The sequence below is a fragment of the Scaptodrosophila lebanonensis genome, unplaced genomic scaffold (genome assembly GCF_003285725.1).
Source record: "Scaptodrosophila lebanonensis strain 11010-0011.00,11010-0021.00 unplaced genomic scaffold, SlebRS2 tig00000072-arrow-pilon, whole genome shotgun sequence".
Taxonomy (NCBI): Eukaryota; Metazoa; Arthropoda; class Insecta; order Diptera; family Drosophilidae; genus Scaptodrosophila; species Scaptodrosophila lebanonensis.
Window position 1 is genome coordinate 3,311,594 of NW_022060558.1, and position 19,437 is coordinate 3,331,030.

The 19,437-nt window shown below is 38.2% G+C and overlaps 3 protein-coding genes across 3 annotated transcripts; 1 reads left to right on the forward strand and 2 right to left on the reverse strand.

The window, feature by feature from the left end:
- Nucleotides 1-2,945: 2,945 nt before the first annotated feature.
- LOC115625541 (enhancer of split M2 protein) lies at nt 2,946-3,632 on the forward strand. Its single transcript, XM_030520618.1, has one exon. The coding sequence runs from the start codon at nt 2,946-2,948 to the stop codon at nt 3,630-3,632; it is 687 nt and encodes a 228-aa protein (XP_030376478.1).
- A 2,072-nt stretch (nt 3,633-5,704) lies between these two features.
- Nucleotides 5,705-6,713, reverse strand: LOC115625351 (enhancer of split M1 protein). Its single transcript, XM_030520385.1, has 2 exons — nt 6,166-6,713; nt 5,705-6,104 (listed from the first exon to the last, which is right to left on the reverse strand). Exons 1-2 carry the CDS (start codon nt 6,389-6,391, stop codon nt 5,851-5,853), a joined length of 480 nt encoding a protein of 159 aa, XP_030376245.1. The 5' UTR covers nt 6,392-6,713; the 3' UTR covers nt 5,705-5,850.
- Nucleotides 6,714-15,966: 9,253 nt separating this feature from the next.
- LOC115625445 (enhancer of split malpha protein) lies at nt 15,967-16,461 on the reverse strand. Its single transcript, XM_030520493.1, has one exon. The coding sequence runs from the start codon at nt 16,459-16,461 to the stop codon at nt 15,967-15,969; it is 495 nt and encodes a 164-aa protein (XP_030376353.1).
- Nucleotides 16,462-19,437: the final 2,976 nt, after the last annotated feature.

The following is a 19,437-nucleotide window of genomic DNA, read 5'->3' on the forward strand; positions in this document are numbered from 1 at the left end:
GCTGTTGTTGTTGTTGTTGTTGTTGTACTCGTAGTCGCTGACTTATTCGCCGTTGCCATGCCAGTCGCTTTCAATTTAGCAAACGTGCAGTTCAAAGCTGTGGCGCTGATTGGGGGCAAATGTGCGGGGCAACGTGCCAAGCAGGCAGTGAGGCAACGAGGCAGGCGGACAGGCTGGCGGACAGGCGGGCAGGGAGGCAGGGAGTAAGAGTATGGCAAGCTCCCAGGCTAGCGAGCAAACGACGTGCAATGTGCAAGCGGCGAAGAGTTCAAGATTAATAGCGACCAAAGCGATGCCAACAACAACGGCAGCCAAGTTGCAAGCGTGCTGTGCACACGCGATTGGCACGAGTTTGGTGCTTTTGGCCCGGCAGGCAAACTGGCTGACTAGCCTCAGACTCCGACTCAGAGTTGGCTTAGATTGCGCGACTAGTTTTGGATAGAAAATAGTAATAACAACAACAACAGCAGCAACAACAACTAGTATGCGCAGGCATTGTGTGGGAACCTGACGCCGCAGCTTGGCACTGCCTGATGAGGAGTTGCAGTTGGGGTAAAGGATTGCATGGACCAACTAAATCAGGTCACGGCCTCATTAGTGGGCAGCGTGTGAAAAACATGTCATAATGACTGGTGCATGAAATGAACTTATCACATACAGGTTCAGCCTTAACGACATTGTCAAAGCCTTGATTATAAATGACAACAAACTGGCGAGGCGGCAACAACAACAACAGCTACTACTACAAGTAGCAAAAACAAAAAATCAGGAAAAAAAACAGCTGCAGCTCAGACCCAAAATCCCAAGAAAGGAAACAAAAATAATAATAACAACAACGACAACAACCAACAACCCAAAAACCAAGTGAAATTCTTATAAGCCCTTTCCCACACTCGCAACGGTGTGCGATGACGGCGGAGACGGAGACGGCGGCGGAGACGACTGCGCCTGCGCCTGCGCCTGCAATGCTGCTTCTTCTGCTGCTGCTGGCTAACGTGATTTGGTTGTTGTTGCCCCCGCAGGACGGAAATGAGCAGGGACGTGGTCAAAGGGGCTGCCTGCAACAGGTACCCATAGCAAATGCAATACAAAATACACATACGAACACAATATACTCTATCAATAATTTTTTATTCTATATTTTCGATAAATGGATATTCCGAAATGGGTCAGAAAGTTGTATGAATGCATAAAATTATCTTTAAAAAACATATATATATAATATATAATACATGCATTTATGAATCGTCAAAGAATTTTTCTTTCAGCTCCAAATGCTTGGAGGTTGTCTAATCATCGATGCTTGGAGTAGAAGGCATAGCTCCCAACATAATCATCAACACTTAATTTACACTTATGTACATATATGTTATTATATATGCTCGTACTTTATCTGATGCCAATTGGAAGCTTACGTGTTCCACAAGGACTTGTTACCTATAGTATATCACCAGCAGTCGTTTTAAAACTTCTACACATAATGTAAAATATGGGAACTGAAAAGAACAAATTTGTTCATAGCATTCTCTTTGTAACAGCCTAGAGGATCGATCGTGGGATGTAAAATCGACATAAGAACGGCACCAACAACACTGAGTAGCATTGATCAGAAACACATATAAAGATTTTATGCGCTTACTACGACCATCATGGCATAGTTGCAATGCCCTTTCGAAGAGTAAACTGACACCGTCTCTGGGAACGGGAACTCTTCGATCGCTGCGACTGCGACTACTGCCGTGGGACCGTGTGAATGTGAAAACAAAGTCAGTCGTGCATAAATGACGCTCCGACAGTGGCGTCGACGCCGAGCATATCCGTCAGATGCAGAGCCCCTGCTCAAACAGCAGCTGCCGCACTATGTGGCGACTCCGCCGCTGGCTGCCAGCTACCTGCAACTCATCAACTGGCCCTTGTCGATTCTGTACGTGCAACGACGAAGTATGGGAAAGTACACACAAACTTGGATTCCTGTTGGAATTTATTTGGGAAATACATAAAAAGTAGCTGTGTGCAGGTGTGTGTACACGTTCCGATGTGTGTGCGTGTGTGCTGTGTGTGTGCGTGTTGAGTGCATTGCGCCCCAATCGCAGTTGCTGCCGCGGTCAACGTCGCTGCTCTCATCGCCTCACCGTGGGGCAAAGTACAAAGTCAAAATACAAATTTTAATTTTCAAGTAATTAAGTGGAAAATTACCAACATTTTGGTTGTTGTTATGTAGAATACTTACTATAATTTTGTAATCCAATTACTTTTAATTAATAATTATGTTAATACATAATTCTATTTAAGGGATACCTAATCATTTTTAAATAAATTCAAAAATTTGTTAAATAGCTATAAATTGCAAGAAAATCGCCCCGAATTAATTATTATTTTTTTTATTTTATTTCGGAACTACTTAAAAATGTTATTAATAAATATTTAACTAGTGAATTAATAAAAATTAATTAAAAGCTAACCGGACGTTCTTTACAAATTATTGCATATTAATCATCATCGTTACTTATAATATTTATTTAGTTTTTAGTTTTATTTTCAATTTACTTAAGAAATGTGTGTGCTGTACAAACATAATTAAAATGCATGCAGCGAACAATCGCTTCCGAACCACTGTTCCCTGGGTCGCACACTCAAATTTCGTACGGTGCTTGGTCGTGAGATCAGCCGGTATACGATTTCACTCTTGACTGGCCATGGAAACGACCGACCGACCGGCTGACTGGCTCAGTGGCTCAGTCGCTGACTGGGCCTCATATATAAATATGAGCGCCGCCAAACGCAGCAGCATCAGTTCACAAACGAAACTCACGACGTGCGCACACGCAACGCTCGCAACAAAAACAACAACAAAAACAAGAACAACAAGAAGAACCTCAAGAGCAATAAAGCACCAAGCCAGTTTAATATCGTAGCACTGCTGGATTTTATGTTGTTCGGCAGAAATGTATTTGGATACGAAAAACTTGATGGCCGCCAGCCAAAGCACCACAGCTTTACCAGCAACGCCAAAAAGTTCTTTGCGCATGCGCAAAGTTTGGCAGCCCTTGCGACGTTTGCTATCAGTGGGTGGCCAAAAAAACCGCGCACCCCGACACCCCAACAATGTGGACCTGAATAATACACAGCCAGAGCTGCGCGTTGCCCTCGAGCCTCTCGATCTGCAGGCCGAGAGCAAAACACTGGAGGAATCACAGAAGATCGCACAAAGCTTGGAGGATGAGCGCTTATCACTGCCAGAGTTGTCACCACCGCCCAACACACCCACACTTATCAGCAGCGTCAGTGTGGAGAAGGCTAGTCCGCAAAGTTGTCGCGCCTGTCAGCATGGACGCAACTGCCAGCACGGGCACCACAACACAACAACAACAACAACAGCAGCTACAGCAGCATCAGCGACAGCAACACATCACAGTTCCAGTTCCAGTTCCAATGCCAGTTCCAATGCCAGTCCACAATCGCCCACTTTGTTGGACTTGAGTGTCATGGAGGCGCTCAACTTGCCCCTGCAGTACATTAGCACCGACAACGGCACCTTCTTCTGGGCCAACACACAGGAGCGGGTGGACGACGATCTGCTCCATGCCTGGCTGTGTCAGAGCTTCAGCCAACTCCCCGGCACACTATGCTAGAGTATATAGTAGAGTATATTTGCCGCGATTCGGGCTTAATATGCTAACACACAGATCTCATTGTTTATCTTCGCACCCGTAATATTTATTTCTTGCGCAATATTATTTACTTTGTTAATGTGATATATATTTTTTGCAAAATAAAAAAAAACAACTATTGTCATTGATTGTATGAAAAGAATTCGATAATGTAGTCGATTATATTTTGTGGGTCAAGAATTGGTATAGCAGAAGGTTTAATGACGACCGAAAAGTCGAAAAGACTGGGCGATCCAATCCATTATAGTCATCCTCACATGTCGATTGTTTAATTGACTTATAAACAAACACTCAGAGCTAAATTCTGCCATGCTGATTGAAATTGCAACTAAGGATATCACGATGATAGAATGTTTTACTGAAATATACTGAGGCAAGAAATGGGCTTCTTAATATTGTATTCAACTGTAGATGTGATAAACTCAAAGTAACATTCCTTGCAAATCTGAGAATAATTCAAAATTGCATTTTTAAAACATAAAATGTCTAATATCACATCATTTTCTTTTATATTATTTAAAAGAATTAAATGCATTTCAATAACAAAACAAAATATCTCTATATCCAACTAACAGCTTTAATAGGCTTGTACGTTGTCGGTAGCATTTCCTATGCGGTGGCTAATTAATTAATAGAATATATAAGAATGTAGGCTATAAAAAAGTATTTAACCATTAAACCAGATGTTCCATTACAATTCCAATTTTATTTTAAAACTAACATGCATTATTTAATAAAACTAGCGCCTACACATTGATACATGAAGGATAAATAATATGTAATTATTTTAAAGTGTGCTATACTTTATCTAGCTCAGTCAAAAAAAAAGAAAAGAACCCATATCTATTGTTACACTTTATGCAATAAAAAAGGGTCGATAGGTTTGAATATGTGTATTTCATATGTATATTATATTATATGTAATATATTGAAGTTGAAGATCTTTTTGAACATGCATTTCTATATCTTCTTCCTTTTACTCTTTTTCCTTCCCGCTTTCCTCTTATTTCAAAATAACTCTAGGTTCATTTGGAGCTTTGCTTACTACGACCATTTGAAAATATTTCTTTCTAGTGGGAACCCACATATTTAAGGGTGCCTGCGATTGTTTTAAATTATTGTGACTGGTGCTAAAAAGAGTCATTTTCAATACATTTCCGAAACAAGGCTTGAATGTGCCGAATGGAAAACTCATTTACATTATGGGAAAATTGCATTTTCCTAAAAAGTATCCTAAAGGACATGCAGGTTGCGGCTTAAAACATTGACTCGAAATGCATGTGTGCATGATTGTGCAAAACGTTGTATTGAGTCGGAAGATGACTGTTTAGAATAGGCCACTTTTGAAAAAAATATCAATTTCTTCTTTTGAAAAAGTCTGTTTACTTTGTTTGAGCCTCCTATTAGCTTTCATGTGAATAGATAGAGAAGGTTAAACCAAAAATCTGCTCCTGTGTTTAGTTTATAAAGTCGTGCAACTGAAATAAACTTTCCAAAAATATTTTAAATGATAAATTTCGAAACAATACCATACAAAAGAAATGTACTAATTCTATGACAGCTATGAATAAATCGTGTAGGTATATGTATATGGTTTGAAACTAGCTCGGTCTGCGTATGCATAAGACAAATCTACAAGCCAATTTTGTGGGACGTACTATATCTGTTGGGTTTCAAAAGTTCTCGGTATTTATATGAACGGATATATATATCTTCATTAACCTTTGATGTGGGTCTGCCACGTCTCCCTCTGCTTAATACATACCTACATTCTGGCTTTCTAATATTTATATCTTTTCACCCATCAGGTACAGAATAGAAAAATAAACCAGCTTTTAAAGAATTTGTCCTTTGACTGGGTAGCTGATATGGTATTAGCTTCTTAATTACACATTCCACACACAAGTACTGAGAAGACAAGAAGGAGTTTGATAATCATCTCCTTTAATAGTGGTAATAACTTTTTAATTAGACTCAGAGACATTCGAATAGTCTGGAAGTTCAAAAGAAGAAGTGCAATAACCCAGAAGTAATTACGAATATAGCGAATTTATTGAATTTGTTGTCATATTTATTATTTCAAAAATATTCGTTTTTGGTGTTGCTTGTGAAATTTAACGTGAGGTATAAAAATATATTTCAGCCTGTAATGTTCCATTCCAAAGGGATCTGTCGCTCCCTAACAGCGCTCAGGTTGCAGAACTCTCAGCTGCTCTGAAACGCCCGTGGCCTTGAGGGCACAATTGAAGCCCTCCAGCATGCACAGATTGCTTATCAATCCGCGATATTTTCCATTGGTCACACAAAGGGGCTCATAGATCATGGTGCAGGGCTTGAAGCACTCGGGCCGGTCTAATTTGACGGAGCCCAGTTTCTCGTGCAAATTGTCCACATGCTCTGAGCTGCACCAGGCATTATCCGTCAATGAATACTCTGCAATGGAAAGGTCAGTTATAGTTATGTGGATAGGTTCGAGATCTCTTGCTTCACTTACTCTGCAGGGCGCTACGTTCACGACGACAATTGCTGACCTTCAGATCGCAGGCGTTGGCAAACTCTTTGAAAATTTTGCCATCTGTTGCACAAACTGGACGATAGACGGCAGCGCATACCGATGGACAATCCTCCTCATTGTTGGACACCGTGTTGGCAGCTATGCCGGTCAGTAGAACCGCACAGCAGAGGGCGACTATTTGCAGCTTAAGGTTTGCCATTTTCATATGTGAAACAACTTCTGTTACGAGTATTTGGCTTTCGTGGTAAAAGGTCTTCTGACTTTCGATTCTTGTATGCACGTATATATGGAGTTTCTGTGTAGTTGCGTAGTTCTTGTGGCTACGTGTGCTTTGTGGGTACTATCGATTACAATTGCTGTGACTGTCTGAAATTGTTAGATTTATATATACTCGTATACGAAACTCTTTAGCTACTGCTCTGTGGTGGTTATCAGTGGCCCGATAGCGAACCCGCTTATCAACACAAAAAAAGATTGTTTATTTTCTCGAATAAATTTCTACCACATTGCGGGGCGATGGTAACAAACAGACCGATGACTAACTGTTTTCGTTTTCAACTTCATTGGCATGTATTGCCTAATTGTGCGCTGTTACTCTTGATGTTGCTGCTGCCTGTCTGACTATCTGTCTATAGGCCACATGCCATCATCATCAACATTACCGAAAACATTGCTCTCCATATCTTGTTTATCAGATCTGACAGCAACAAGCCACAACAATTCATCATACTACAGACAAATAATGTACTCGTATTTTGGCAACTGGTGACTTCTTCGATAAAGCCGGGTAATATACCGTTAAAAATAGTTGATGAACTCCACTTCATGTTTCCAGCACTTCCCAAAATATTTGCTATCTTATTTGTTTACAACATGTATGGAATGCAAAATGCGCAGTTTGCTTCAAGTCAACAAAATAATAGCGAAAATTCTGTGGAAAGCAATTGTTTACAGCATTTGGGAGTAGGAAGAAAAACTTTTAGCTGATTAAAAACAAAACAACATCTGCTTGCTTGGAAAACAACGGAAGTTTCGACAATTATGGAAATTTTCTGCTGTAATGAAATATTCAATTAATTGGCTCAGAATCAAACTGCCAATTACTTTTAAATTCATTTTTTCATTATTATTGACGAATTTCTGAATGAAACGATGGATATTCGCATTATATTTTTTCGTTTTTCTTGGTATTATTAGGGAAGTAGAGCTATTCAAATAACCCATGAAAATCCGAGTCTTAAACATGGTACCTAAAACCTAAGCTTTTACCTCGCCATATGAAGCCATATATTGAGTTCGCATACAGATATCAAATTCTGGGAGGAGTAATGCTTGGAAAATAACGGAAGTTTTGACAATTATGGAAATTTTCTGCTGTAATGAAATATTCAATTAATTGGCTCAGAACCAATGATGTTTCTGGGAAAAGAACTGAACTGCCAATTACTTTTAAATTCATTTTTTCATTATTATTGATGAATTTCTGAATGAAACGATGGATATTCGCATTATATTTTTTCGTTTTTCTTGGTATTATTAGGGAAGTAGAGCTATTCAAATAACCCATGAAAATCCGAGTCTTAAACATGGTACCTAAAACCTAAGCTTTTACCTCGCCATATGAAGCCATATATTGAGTTCGCATACAGATATCAAATTCTGGGAGGAGTAATGCTTGGAAAATAACGGAAGTTTTGACAATTATGGAAATTTTCTGCTGTAATGAAATATTCAATTAATTGGCTCAGAACCAATGATGTTTCTGGGAAAAGAACTGAACTGCCAATTACTTTTAAATTCATTTTTTCATTATTATTGACGAATTTCTGAATGAAACGATGGATATTCGCATTATATTTTTTCGTTTTTCTTGGTATTATTAGGGAAGTAGAGCTATTCAAATAACCCATGAAAATCCGAGTCTTAAACATGGTACCTAAAACCTAAGCTTTTACCTCGCCATATGAAGCCATATATTGAGTTCGCATACAGATATCAAATTCTGGGAGGAGTAATGCTTGGAAAATAACGGAAGTTTTGACAATTATGGAAATTTTCTGCTGTAATGAAATATTCAATTAATTGGCTCAGAACCAATGATGTTTCTGGGAAAAGAACTGAACTGCCAATTACTTTTAAATTCATTTTTTCATTATTATTGATGAATTTCTGAATGAAACGATGGATATTCGCATTATATTTTTTCGTTTTTCTTGGTATTATTAGGGAAGTAGAGCTATTCAAATAACCCATGAAAATCCGAGTCTTAAACATGGTACCTAAAACCTAAGCTTTTACCTCGCCATATGAAGCCATATATTGAGTTCGCATACAGATATCAAATTCTGGGAGGAGTAATGCTTGGAAAATAACGGAAGTTTTGACAATTATGGAAATTTTCTGCTGTAATGAAATATTCAATTAATTGGCTCAGAACCAATGATGTTTCTGGGAAAAGAACTGAACTGCCAATTACTTTTAAATTCATTTTTTCATTATTATTGATGAATTTCTGAATGAAACGATGGATATTCGCATTATATTTTTTCGTTTTTCTTGGTATTATTAGGGAAGTAGAGCTATTCAAATAACCCATGAAAATCCGAGTCTTAAACATGGTACCTAAAACCTAAGCTTTTACCTCGCCATATGAAGCCATATATTGAGTTCGCATACAGATATCAAATTCTGGGAGGAGTAATGCTTGGAAAATAACGGAAGTTTTGACAATTATGGAAATTTTCTGCTGTAATGAAATATTCAATTAATTGGCTCAGAACCAATGATGTTTCTGGGAAAAGAACTGAACTGCCAATTACTTTTAAATTCATTTTTTCATTATTATTGACGAATTTCTGAATGAAACGATGGATATTCGCATTATATTTTTTCGTTTTTCTTGGTATTATTAGGGAAGTAGAGCTATTCAAATAACCCATGAAAATCCGAGTCTTAAACATGGTACCTAAAACCTAAGCTTTTACCTCGCCATATGAAGCCATATATTGAGTTCGCATACAGATATCAAATTCTGGGAGGAGTAATGCTTGGAAAATAACGGAAGTTTTGACAATTATGGAAATTTTCTGCTGTAATGAAATATTCAATTAATTGGCTCAGAACCAATGATGTTTCTGGGAAAAGAACTGAACTGCCAATTACTTTTAAATTCATTTTTTCATTATTATTGATGAATTTCTGAATGAAACGATGGATATTCGCATTATATTTTTTCGTTTTTCTTGGTATTATTAGGGAAGTAGAGCTATTCAAATAACCCATGAAAATCCGAGTCTTAAACATGGTACCTAAAACCTAAGCTTTTACCTCGCCATATGAAGCCATATATTGAGTTCGCATACAGATATCAAATTCTGGGAGGAGTAATGCTTGGAAAATAACGGAAGTTTTGACAATTATGGAAATTTTCTGCTGTAATGAAATATTCAATTAATTGGCTCAGAACCAATGATGTTTCTGGGAAAAGAACTGAACTGCCAATTACTTTTAAATTCATTTTTTCATTATTATTGATGAATTTCTGAATGAAACGATGGATATTCGCATTATATTTTTTCGTTTTTCTTGGTATTTTTAGGGAAGTAGAGCTATTCAAATAACCCATGAAAATCCGAGTCTTAAACATGGTACCTAAAACCTAAGCTTTTACCTCGCCATATGAAGCCATATATTGAGTTCGCATACAGATATCAAATTCTGGGAGGAGTAATGCTTGGAAAATAACGGAAGTTTTGACAATTATGGAAATTTTCTGCTGTAATGAAATATTCAATTAATTGGCTCAGAACCAATGATGTTTCTGGGAAAAGAACTGAACTGCCAATTACTTTTAAATTCATTTTTTCATTATTATTGATGAATTTCTGAATGAAACGATGGATATTCGCATTATATTTTTTCGTTTTTCTTGGTATTATTAGGGAAGTAGAGCTATTCAAATAACCCATGAAAATCCGAGTCTTAAACATGGTACCTAAAACCTAAGCTTTTACTTCGCCATATGAAGCCATGTATTGAGTTCGCATACAGATATCAATTCTGGGAGGAGTAATGCCGTAATGTTATTTTCAGTGATGAAAAAGTTATGGGATATGGGATATGGGGATCGACACACCTGTTATAAGCGTGGTCATGGTGTTGGGACAGTAATGGCATGGATTGCGTCTTGCTACAAAGGAAAGAGTCCAATGTGTTTTATATCGACAAGATTAACTGACATAATCTATGTAGAGCTATCGGACGACAAATTCGTGGACCTTTCCACAGGATAATGCGCCAATACATAGGTTAAGTTGACCACATAATATTTTAATGAGAAAAATAATCCAGTTTTAAAGTGGCCAGCAATATGTCCGGACCTTTATCCAATTGAGGATCTCTGGGGTATTCTATCTGCACCTCAGAACACTTCAGTTCAAGAATTGACGACAGTTTGAGACAGCAAAAGAGCTTAAAAGGGCAACAGAGTCCCAATTGGCAAAAATTGACCCAACCCACTAAAAATCATTGGTTACTGCACTCTATTTCGCTTAAATTTGATAATAATGAATATTATTATTATGGTTTTTACTTTTTTTATAATGAAGTAAAAGTTAACCTTAAGTTTTCTATATATTGAAATTTCTGTAACGCAATAAAACTGCAAATCTAAAGTTTTTTTACTAGCACGAGTACATTTTTAAACTTACAAAAATATGCGACACATATAATTATTTTACTGAGGTATAACAAGTATTTATAAATAAAATATTGCCTTAGGATAAGACAAGGAAAAATAATAATAATAATAGAAATAACGAAACTCTCTTTTATATATTGAGAAGCTCTTCAGTGGCTTTTTCGAATCAATAAAAATCCTTATTCTTCATGTTTAGTTTTCAAACCAATTCCAAAAATGTCACGGCATTTTATAATTTTCTCATTGCTGCAATTATTTATTATTTTTTTAATTAGCCACCTTATAAAATTTATCATAACAAGCAGTCGTTCATATTGGAGAAAAATCGTAAGCTGTTCATCGTGTTATATTACATTCCTTTGATCGCCCCCCTCGAACAATCAAATCGAGCAGCACTGCGCAAACAGCGCCCCAAGGGGATGCATGGGACCAGCTCATGGCAGCTCCGACTCCAGCCAAGTGTAATTAGCGCTGCTCAACGTACCACATACACGACATCGCCTCAGACACTGGCACTGGCACTGGCACTCGCAGTCACTCATAGGCCTAATCACCGTTTAATGTGTTCACACACTTGTTGCTTGCGGCGCCCGCGCCTTCAACGTCGATCAGCCAACAAGCTAGCCAACTAGTCGGGGCATACTGTACGAGAGTATAGACAAAATGCTTGGGCACGACCACGGCTGACCAATCAATGACCGCTAAACGCATGCCGGTCACGCACGCGAAGGCCGCCGCGGCGGTCGCTGTCCAAGAATTGGGTACACAAGCGTACGTTAAACCCAAACCCTCAGCACAGACAGAGACTGCCCGGCGCACTAAGAAATGGACAAAGCTACGTACAGCAGCAGTCACTTGAATAGTTACACTGTCTCTTACTTTAACATTAAATTCAACTAATAAACAATTTACTGGCAATTTAAGGCATCTAATATCTATTCGTTTTCCAGCGCTTCGCTATTAGCGGCATTCTCATATTTTAATAATAATTAAAGTTAAAGCAATCGTTTATTAAATTTGCATTAATATGTTTTGCATTTGAACGTCAAACAATTTCCTCTGGAATGGTAAAAAGCTTGCAACGTAAAGTCTAACGAATCATGACCGATTTATTCTTTCTTTTCAATCTTTCATCTTTATTTAAGATCTGTCCTAGTGTGGACAATTATCATACCAATCATGCATACCATAACGAACTGACATCATCATGACCGATGCATCATTTAAATACTTAAATGGGTTTTTATACTAGAAACAATTATAATCTGAACTTCATTTTTTTTCAACAATATTGAAATATGTTTTAAAATGTATGTACGAGTAAGTAAAAGTTAGTTAGCAATAATCACTCTAAATAGGTATTCTGATATGTATAAATTAAATTAAATGATTCTATTTTCCCGAAACGGAAACTTATAAAAACGTAATGTTTTGCATCTAGCAAGATATTAAAAGGATCAATATCTAGCCTGTTTAGAATTCCATTATATTTTAGCTAAAAAACTATAAGCTATAAAATGAAAAAAACATGATGCTCTTATGATTCTGTTATGAAATGTACAAATTTATGAAATTTGTTTCCTAAAATATTAAATCAGGTTTAAAAATTTGTGTTGAACTAATTCAGATTGAAAAATATGAAATCCCTAACAAACCCATTCAATAAGCAGTCCAAAATTTAGCGTCTTTCAGTATGAATTTCTAGAAATTAATTACGTTATTGTGATGTAAAGCCAAATACATATATTTAATGCGAAGCATCTGTACAGCTTTCGAAAGGAGTGGCGGATTAATTATGAATAGTACTTGGAACTCCAAACAACTTAGTTTTGGCAACTCTTGCATTCTGTGGCATGCAAAGAGTGAAATAAGTTGAGAAACTTTCTAATGTAGAGTTCTTTGTTCGCCAGAAATACAGTTCTCAATGAGATATTTTTGTAAGTCGTCTCTCATATTAGTCGTGGATATGATTCCTGCATTGATTTGTAGCCAAGATCGGTTCCGTTTTCATAATGCCACTACTAAATTAATTGCTTTATTGAACAAGAACTATTTGCTTTATTTAACTAAGAACTTGTAGATCAAGTGCGTACCTATTCAAATGATTCAAACTGTAGAAAATTATTGGTCGCACTTGATGGTCGAGGCAGAAACAAACCCACACACATATGTATACTTAGCAAGTAGTAGATGCATATCAAAACAAAGCCACACCACAGTCGCAATCATCACCATCATCATTACCAACGGCATTCTATTATGGGTTCTTTCTTCCAATTCTTTCTTTCTACTCTGGTCGCGCGCCCGCCGCTTTGCATACGAAATTAATAATGTGCTGTCAAAGCCAATTTAACAAAAACTTATATTGGCTACTTAATTTACGTCACGGCGCTACCAGAATTCGTTGACAAAAATTTGCATATTTGTTCTGTTGTTGTTGCTGCTGTTGCTGTTGTGTTGTGCGTGCAAGTGTGCGTGTGTGGAGAAATGCGTCTGTGATCGGCGTGGCCATGGCTAAGAGATCGAGCTTCTAACAGAGGTTGGAACCACCTCACACATACCGCGATTATCTTTCGCGGTACTGTTTTTATGCCCAATTTCGACGTCCGCCTTGAAACGCCTTGGCATGTGAGTATCTGTGTCTTGTATGTAGATGTGTGTGTGTGTGTGTTTTGTGGCCCGTGCGTGGAAAATACGGCGGCAGCGGCGATGGCGGTGTCATCAGCGACGTTGTCGTCGACGATGGTAGGTGTTGACGTCTACATGTTGCATTTTAATTGCGGTTTTCGGTATGGACGTTTTTTCCAATTGTTTTCTTCTTTCTAGAAAAGCGCACATAAATAAGTTGTAAGACACGGCGCGACAAGCACCGTCCAAGGAGTTGCCGCTGAGTTATGCGCGTTTTGTCCATATTTGGACACGGCATGGCGGGGCCAAGGCAAGTGGCAAGTACGTTCAGTTTTGCAGCAAGGGCGTACACTTTACACAGTTCGATTGCTTGGTGGAAGCAATTTCTGGTCTTACCCAAAACTGAGTAGCGATCGTACACACACAAACTAAAGATTTAACAAGCTACTAGTATCTTAGAATAATGATTGTCTTTTCTATCAACAGTTTCAAAAAACACATTGTTAGAAACAGATTCTGCGATTTTAGAGTTTTTTCTTAGGCTTTCTTATCTTTTAAGTTTAAATTATAACGAAATATGAGAACATATCTTTATTTTAATTTGTAATATATATTATATGGTAATATGTATTGTAATTATATTAGAATGTAACGACAGCACTACTTGTTGATTTCTTAAATATATTCTCCTTTCAAAACTGAGCCACATAAAGTCCATCAAAAGTATTAAAACTTAGTGCTATACCCCTGTCCTTACCTCAGCATCGCGCCTTGACATAGTTAAATATGAAACTACTGCATTGCCTTCAATGCCTAATGTTCACAAAATATAGGTTTAAACATTAATACATATATGTTTTTTTTAAATTCTGAGCCCAGCGCTCAAGTCAACAATTATAATAAAAAAGAATGAAAAATGGACAACCCACAATGGAAAACTAAACAAAATCATCTCCCAGCTATCCAATTTGGCTGCTCAACTATATTCGATGTAACCAACCTTTGCTTTATGCTCCTTCCTCCCTAGACTTTCAACATATCGAGCATGTGTTAATCAATAAACTCCTTCCTTCCTTTCCTTTTGTATTTGGTTTGTCCAAATACATTCTTCATTTATTGCACACAATTTTCAATTTTTTCGGTATAGAGATTAGCATTATAAAAGTCCTTCGTTAAAATAAAATTAATAAATGCATTTGTAATGAAGTAGTTAAAGAAAAGCTAATAAATAACTATGGGAAAACGATTTCGCCTGCTGATTCAAAATAGGCGAACTCTTTTCACTTATCTTTACCTTAAGAGAAAGCACCTGAAAATTAACTCTTTATTTAATTTCAAGCCATAAATTCTAAATGAAAATTCAGTTAGTTGCACGTTTCTTGTGTTCAATTAATTACTATATACATATTTATACTTGTTCAACGTACATACGGCTTGAGAAATAACGGAAAATATAAATTTGTTTCTATCTCCAAAAGCTTTAAATCATCTCTTTATTGGAAACCGTTTCACTTTTTAATTAAATTGAATTAAATATATTAACACCAGATATATAATTTGTTTAGAAGAATGAATGGTATCCATAATTAAGGGGCGAATGCAAATCACGATCTGTTTCAATTACAACGCCTCTCCAAGTTTTTGAGCTGTCGTACAGAACTTTGCACCAAGATTTCTCTTTAAAGGACACATTACTACTTATTTCTTCTTAGAAAAACAAGATATACATGTACAAGTATTGAAAACTATTCAGAAAACCATTAAAACCAATTGAGAATGTTGTTGTCATACGGGTATGTGGTGATTAAAAATACAAGATAAGGGAGTGAGTTAGGGTATATACATATATACTATATGTCTGTACATACGTATACCGTATATAGTGCGAGGCTCACAATCATATCTCTAAATTCTTTGTTGAAGCCTTGTAATTGATTTCCAACTACTAACAAAACTAATAAACACACTTTGTAAGGTTTAGGCTTTAGTTGTTCATCGATAAGAAAGTGTACCCTACTTTTGTTTTGTTTTGTTGTGGTTTTGTGAATGAAATGCTAGCGAAGTCATTCATAAATTCCTATTAGAAAATTTGTATACTACCTTTTAAACAAACCAATGATAAATAACTGCTGAAATAACTCCAGCTTTATATGTTAATTCATACAAAGTTGGATGCTGAAAGAGAATTTGTCAACCGATGCCCAATTAGTAGTCAAAATAATTGCTTTTTTTTTTAAATTTATATTTTGTATAGGATTTCTAAAGCTCTGATTGTTTTTATCACAAATTCTTATCGACTAAATTAAAAACTAAAGGAAGCGCTCGGATCGCTGATTGAGTTTCGGGTTCGTCCATTAAGTACGATGATTAAAGCCGCTGCTGCTACTGCTATCACATTTTTTGTAGTTGTTTAAAGCTTTGATAGTTCCTGGCTACCCATGGCAGGATGTGAGTTAGGCCTGCACCCAACGATCCTGGTATTGCATGAACGGATGCTGTTGGTTGGTGTAGCAGTAGGCGGGTTGCAGCAAATCCTCATCGGCGGCGGGGACAACAACGCTGGAGATGGGCTGCAAGTTGGTGGTCCAGAAGAAAGTGCCGGCCTCGGTGCGAGCAAATCGAACAGGCACATAGATGTCCTGCTCCTCCTCCTCCCCCTGCTCGGATTGATTTTCTTGCTGCATCTGAGCGAGTTTCTCATTGGCGGCGTTCTCATCGATCTCGGCATAGTAGACTTCTTCGACTTCGGCATTGCGCAGATTCTCGACAGATTCCGATTCGATGAAGTTGACCAATTTGCACTGTTGTTGTTGCTTTTGCTGCTTCTTGAAGAGCATCTTCAAGACGTGCTTGATGCTGTAGCTGGCCTTCATTTTGCTGCTGCTGTTGTTGTTGTTGTTGACGTTGACGTTGCGGTTGCTGTTAGCGGCGACAACTTGTTGGCACATTTTCGAAAAATTGGAAATTGAAAATTCTTGTTGCGTGTGTGGAAGATTGAAGAATGTGTGTGTTGCTTGAATCGCTTACGATTTCAGAATGATTTCACAACCGACAGGCGACGGCTTTTATAGTCGCAGACACTCGGCAAACGCAATGCCGATGCCCAACGAAATGCATTTCCTGTGCGCACAAGAAACAAACATGAGGACGGAGCGAGAGAGGCAAAGGCGGTGGCAGAGGCAGAGGCAGAGAGGGGACCGGTGGACAGACATGAGTACGTGGTACGCACACTATAAGTGAGTCGCTGCGCTTGGCCAGAGCGTGGCGAACCTCACCCTCATTGAAAAGGCAAGAAGAGACAGATAAGCCCAGAGAGAGAGGGAACGAAACGGTAGTGGTAATGGTTCAGTTCGAGAACCTGAAATACGACGCCTGTGTAAGGGCAGCAGGGGCCGCAGGTAGATATGAGAAGGAGCGTAAAAGAGCGTAGGAAGTCATGGCACAGCTAAGGAAACGTACCCCTACAAAAACTGCAACTGTTCGAGTCGAGACTGCCGAGTGTGGGAAACAATTTTTCGGTGCCTCGAAATTTAGGAAATGTATTCAAGTGCTTGAAAAGAAATCCATATGAAAAAAAGGGCAGGTGTTCCTTGAAAATTTTTCTCACGACGTGCCGTTGAAACAGGACTAAAGCGAAAACAAGCGCAGGGGCAATATTTGGGCATAGGATCACAACGCAGTCGTCATCGTCTTCATGAAAGGAGTGCAAATTGTAGTCCTAATGGGCAATCAACCTTAAGGCAGCGCGGCAGAAACATTCCCACACATTCGTCCTGTCTGCTGTTGTATATTTGTATTTGTATTTGTATAGGCATTCGAATCACTTGTTTAGTGTTTTGATTTCGAACTTTCCCACACGGCTTTGTGGTGCTCGTTATGGTGGTGGCAGAGGTGGTGCACGAACTCGAACCTTCCACCACCACCACCATCAACATCAAATTGAATACGACTGCCACTTGTCTTCGATTTCAGTTTTAATGCGCCCCCTTATTTGTTGCGACTCGTCGCTATCCTCGATCCTCTAGAGGGTGCATAAAAAGGAGCAATGAAATCTTTTTGAGATATTTTAATTAATTTCTGTGTTGTGGGCAAGTGTGTGAAGGCAATCAATGGGATGCATTTGCTAAGGAGCATCTTTAATGATATAGAAGAGTGTATTGGGCAAATGACAGTTCAGACAACAATAATATATGTGCGTTCTAAATAACGGCACAGAGTCGCTATCTTTAAGATATGTACGGGTACATAAATGTATATTGATGGCGAGGGTGCTTGAAGAATTAAAATTTTGAAATGTGGTGCCTTTTACATTGATGCTTCAACTTGCCGGCTGTTATTGTCCAAAATTTATGAAATCCCTGACTGGTAGGCGCCATCAGAACAACGTGGCCTTGACTATATGGTGGAAGAAAGGCAGAGTAGTTTGTTTGGACAAAATCACAGCTTCACAGTGTATTTTCAAATTGAAACTATTTCGATGGCAGTTTGGGTCCATTTTTTTGGAAACATTGGGAAACACACTTCTCCCAAGATGCAAAGTACAGATAAACAAAGGCCATATGGAAGCCCAAGTTGCTTCACCCAGCCATCACTCGACACATTTTATTTATGCTATCACTGCAGCTCAATTGTAGCTAATGGATTGTATGAGGCTCGACTACCCCCCGTCAAGCATGCCGACAATATTTATCGGTCTAGGGAGGCACATTAGGCCTGAGCTCACAGCCCATGTGTCATGTCACACATGCGCATGTTAATGTGGGGGTCGGGCTGACAGCTTATGCTCTACAAGTGGGTGATGGCGGGGGCGACACAGCACAGGGGGAGCACATTGACAGTTTACACTTCAGTGGGGGTGCTGGTGCTGGTGCTCGCAACTCCAAAGGTTCGCTTCAACTTCGGCTTCGTAAGCCTTTGTCAGGCCTGCATATGGGTAATTTGATATATGCACTTCAAAAAGCACACACCACATGCAGACATTGCGGCCAGGCCAGGCACTCAAGAGACCAGCCAAGATAATGGGCAACGTGCCAAGTGCCAAGAGTGTGTTTCTGTGTATCTGTGTGTGCGTGCATGTGTGTGTGTGTGTGAGAGAGATTGTGTACATACAACAAACAGTGCATAAAACGGCCCACAACCCAGTGAGCCATTCAAGAGTCAAACTTGAAGCTGAAGTTGAAGCTTAAGCTCGAGCTGCCTGCACTTAGAGAACAGCGCGTATTTCCATCTGGCTAACTATCTAAAAGGGCGTTTAGTTTAAAGGCCTTCATTATTAATAAAAGTAATTACAGCTAGTTCGTCTGCAAGATGAAAGATCTTTGCGCTTAAATGTGTAATTCCATTAGGTACCTTTCTATGGACCACATATACTAGATTCTTCTGTGCCTGAAGTTGAAGCAAGCCCAACCACATAATACCTCTAAACAGCATATTTGAATACATCACGAACTGGACAATAATATTTATACCTTGATAGAACCACTTGAGGCAATGGGCGCCCATTCCGACTATGCAGATACAAGTTAACAATCCACATTACAAAACATCCATATTGTTAAAGTTAACTTTGTAACTGAAATCGTCCTTAAAAATGAATGAGTAATTTATAATTAGTTAACGCTAACAAGAGAAAAATAATTTTTTAAATTCAATTTTAAAATTTGCAAAAGCATATTGTTATTGGCATTGATTTCTCAGCTTAAACGTTGGCTTTTGCTATTTTAAAATATTAAATAGAGATTAATAAGAGATTAAATATAAATACATTTATAATTTTTGTGCTGGGTTCCTCATTTTTGTTTTAACGAAAGGATTAACAAATTATGTATGTTCAAGTTATTGTTTAGATTTTAGGAATGCAATTCAAATATCCCGAAACTATCAGCTAACTAGAGCAAGTCGGAATGAATCGAGACATAGGCAGT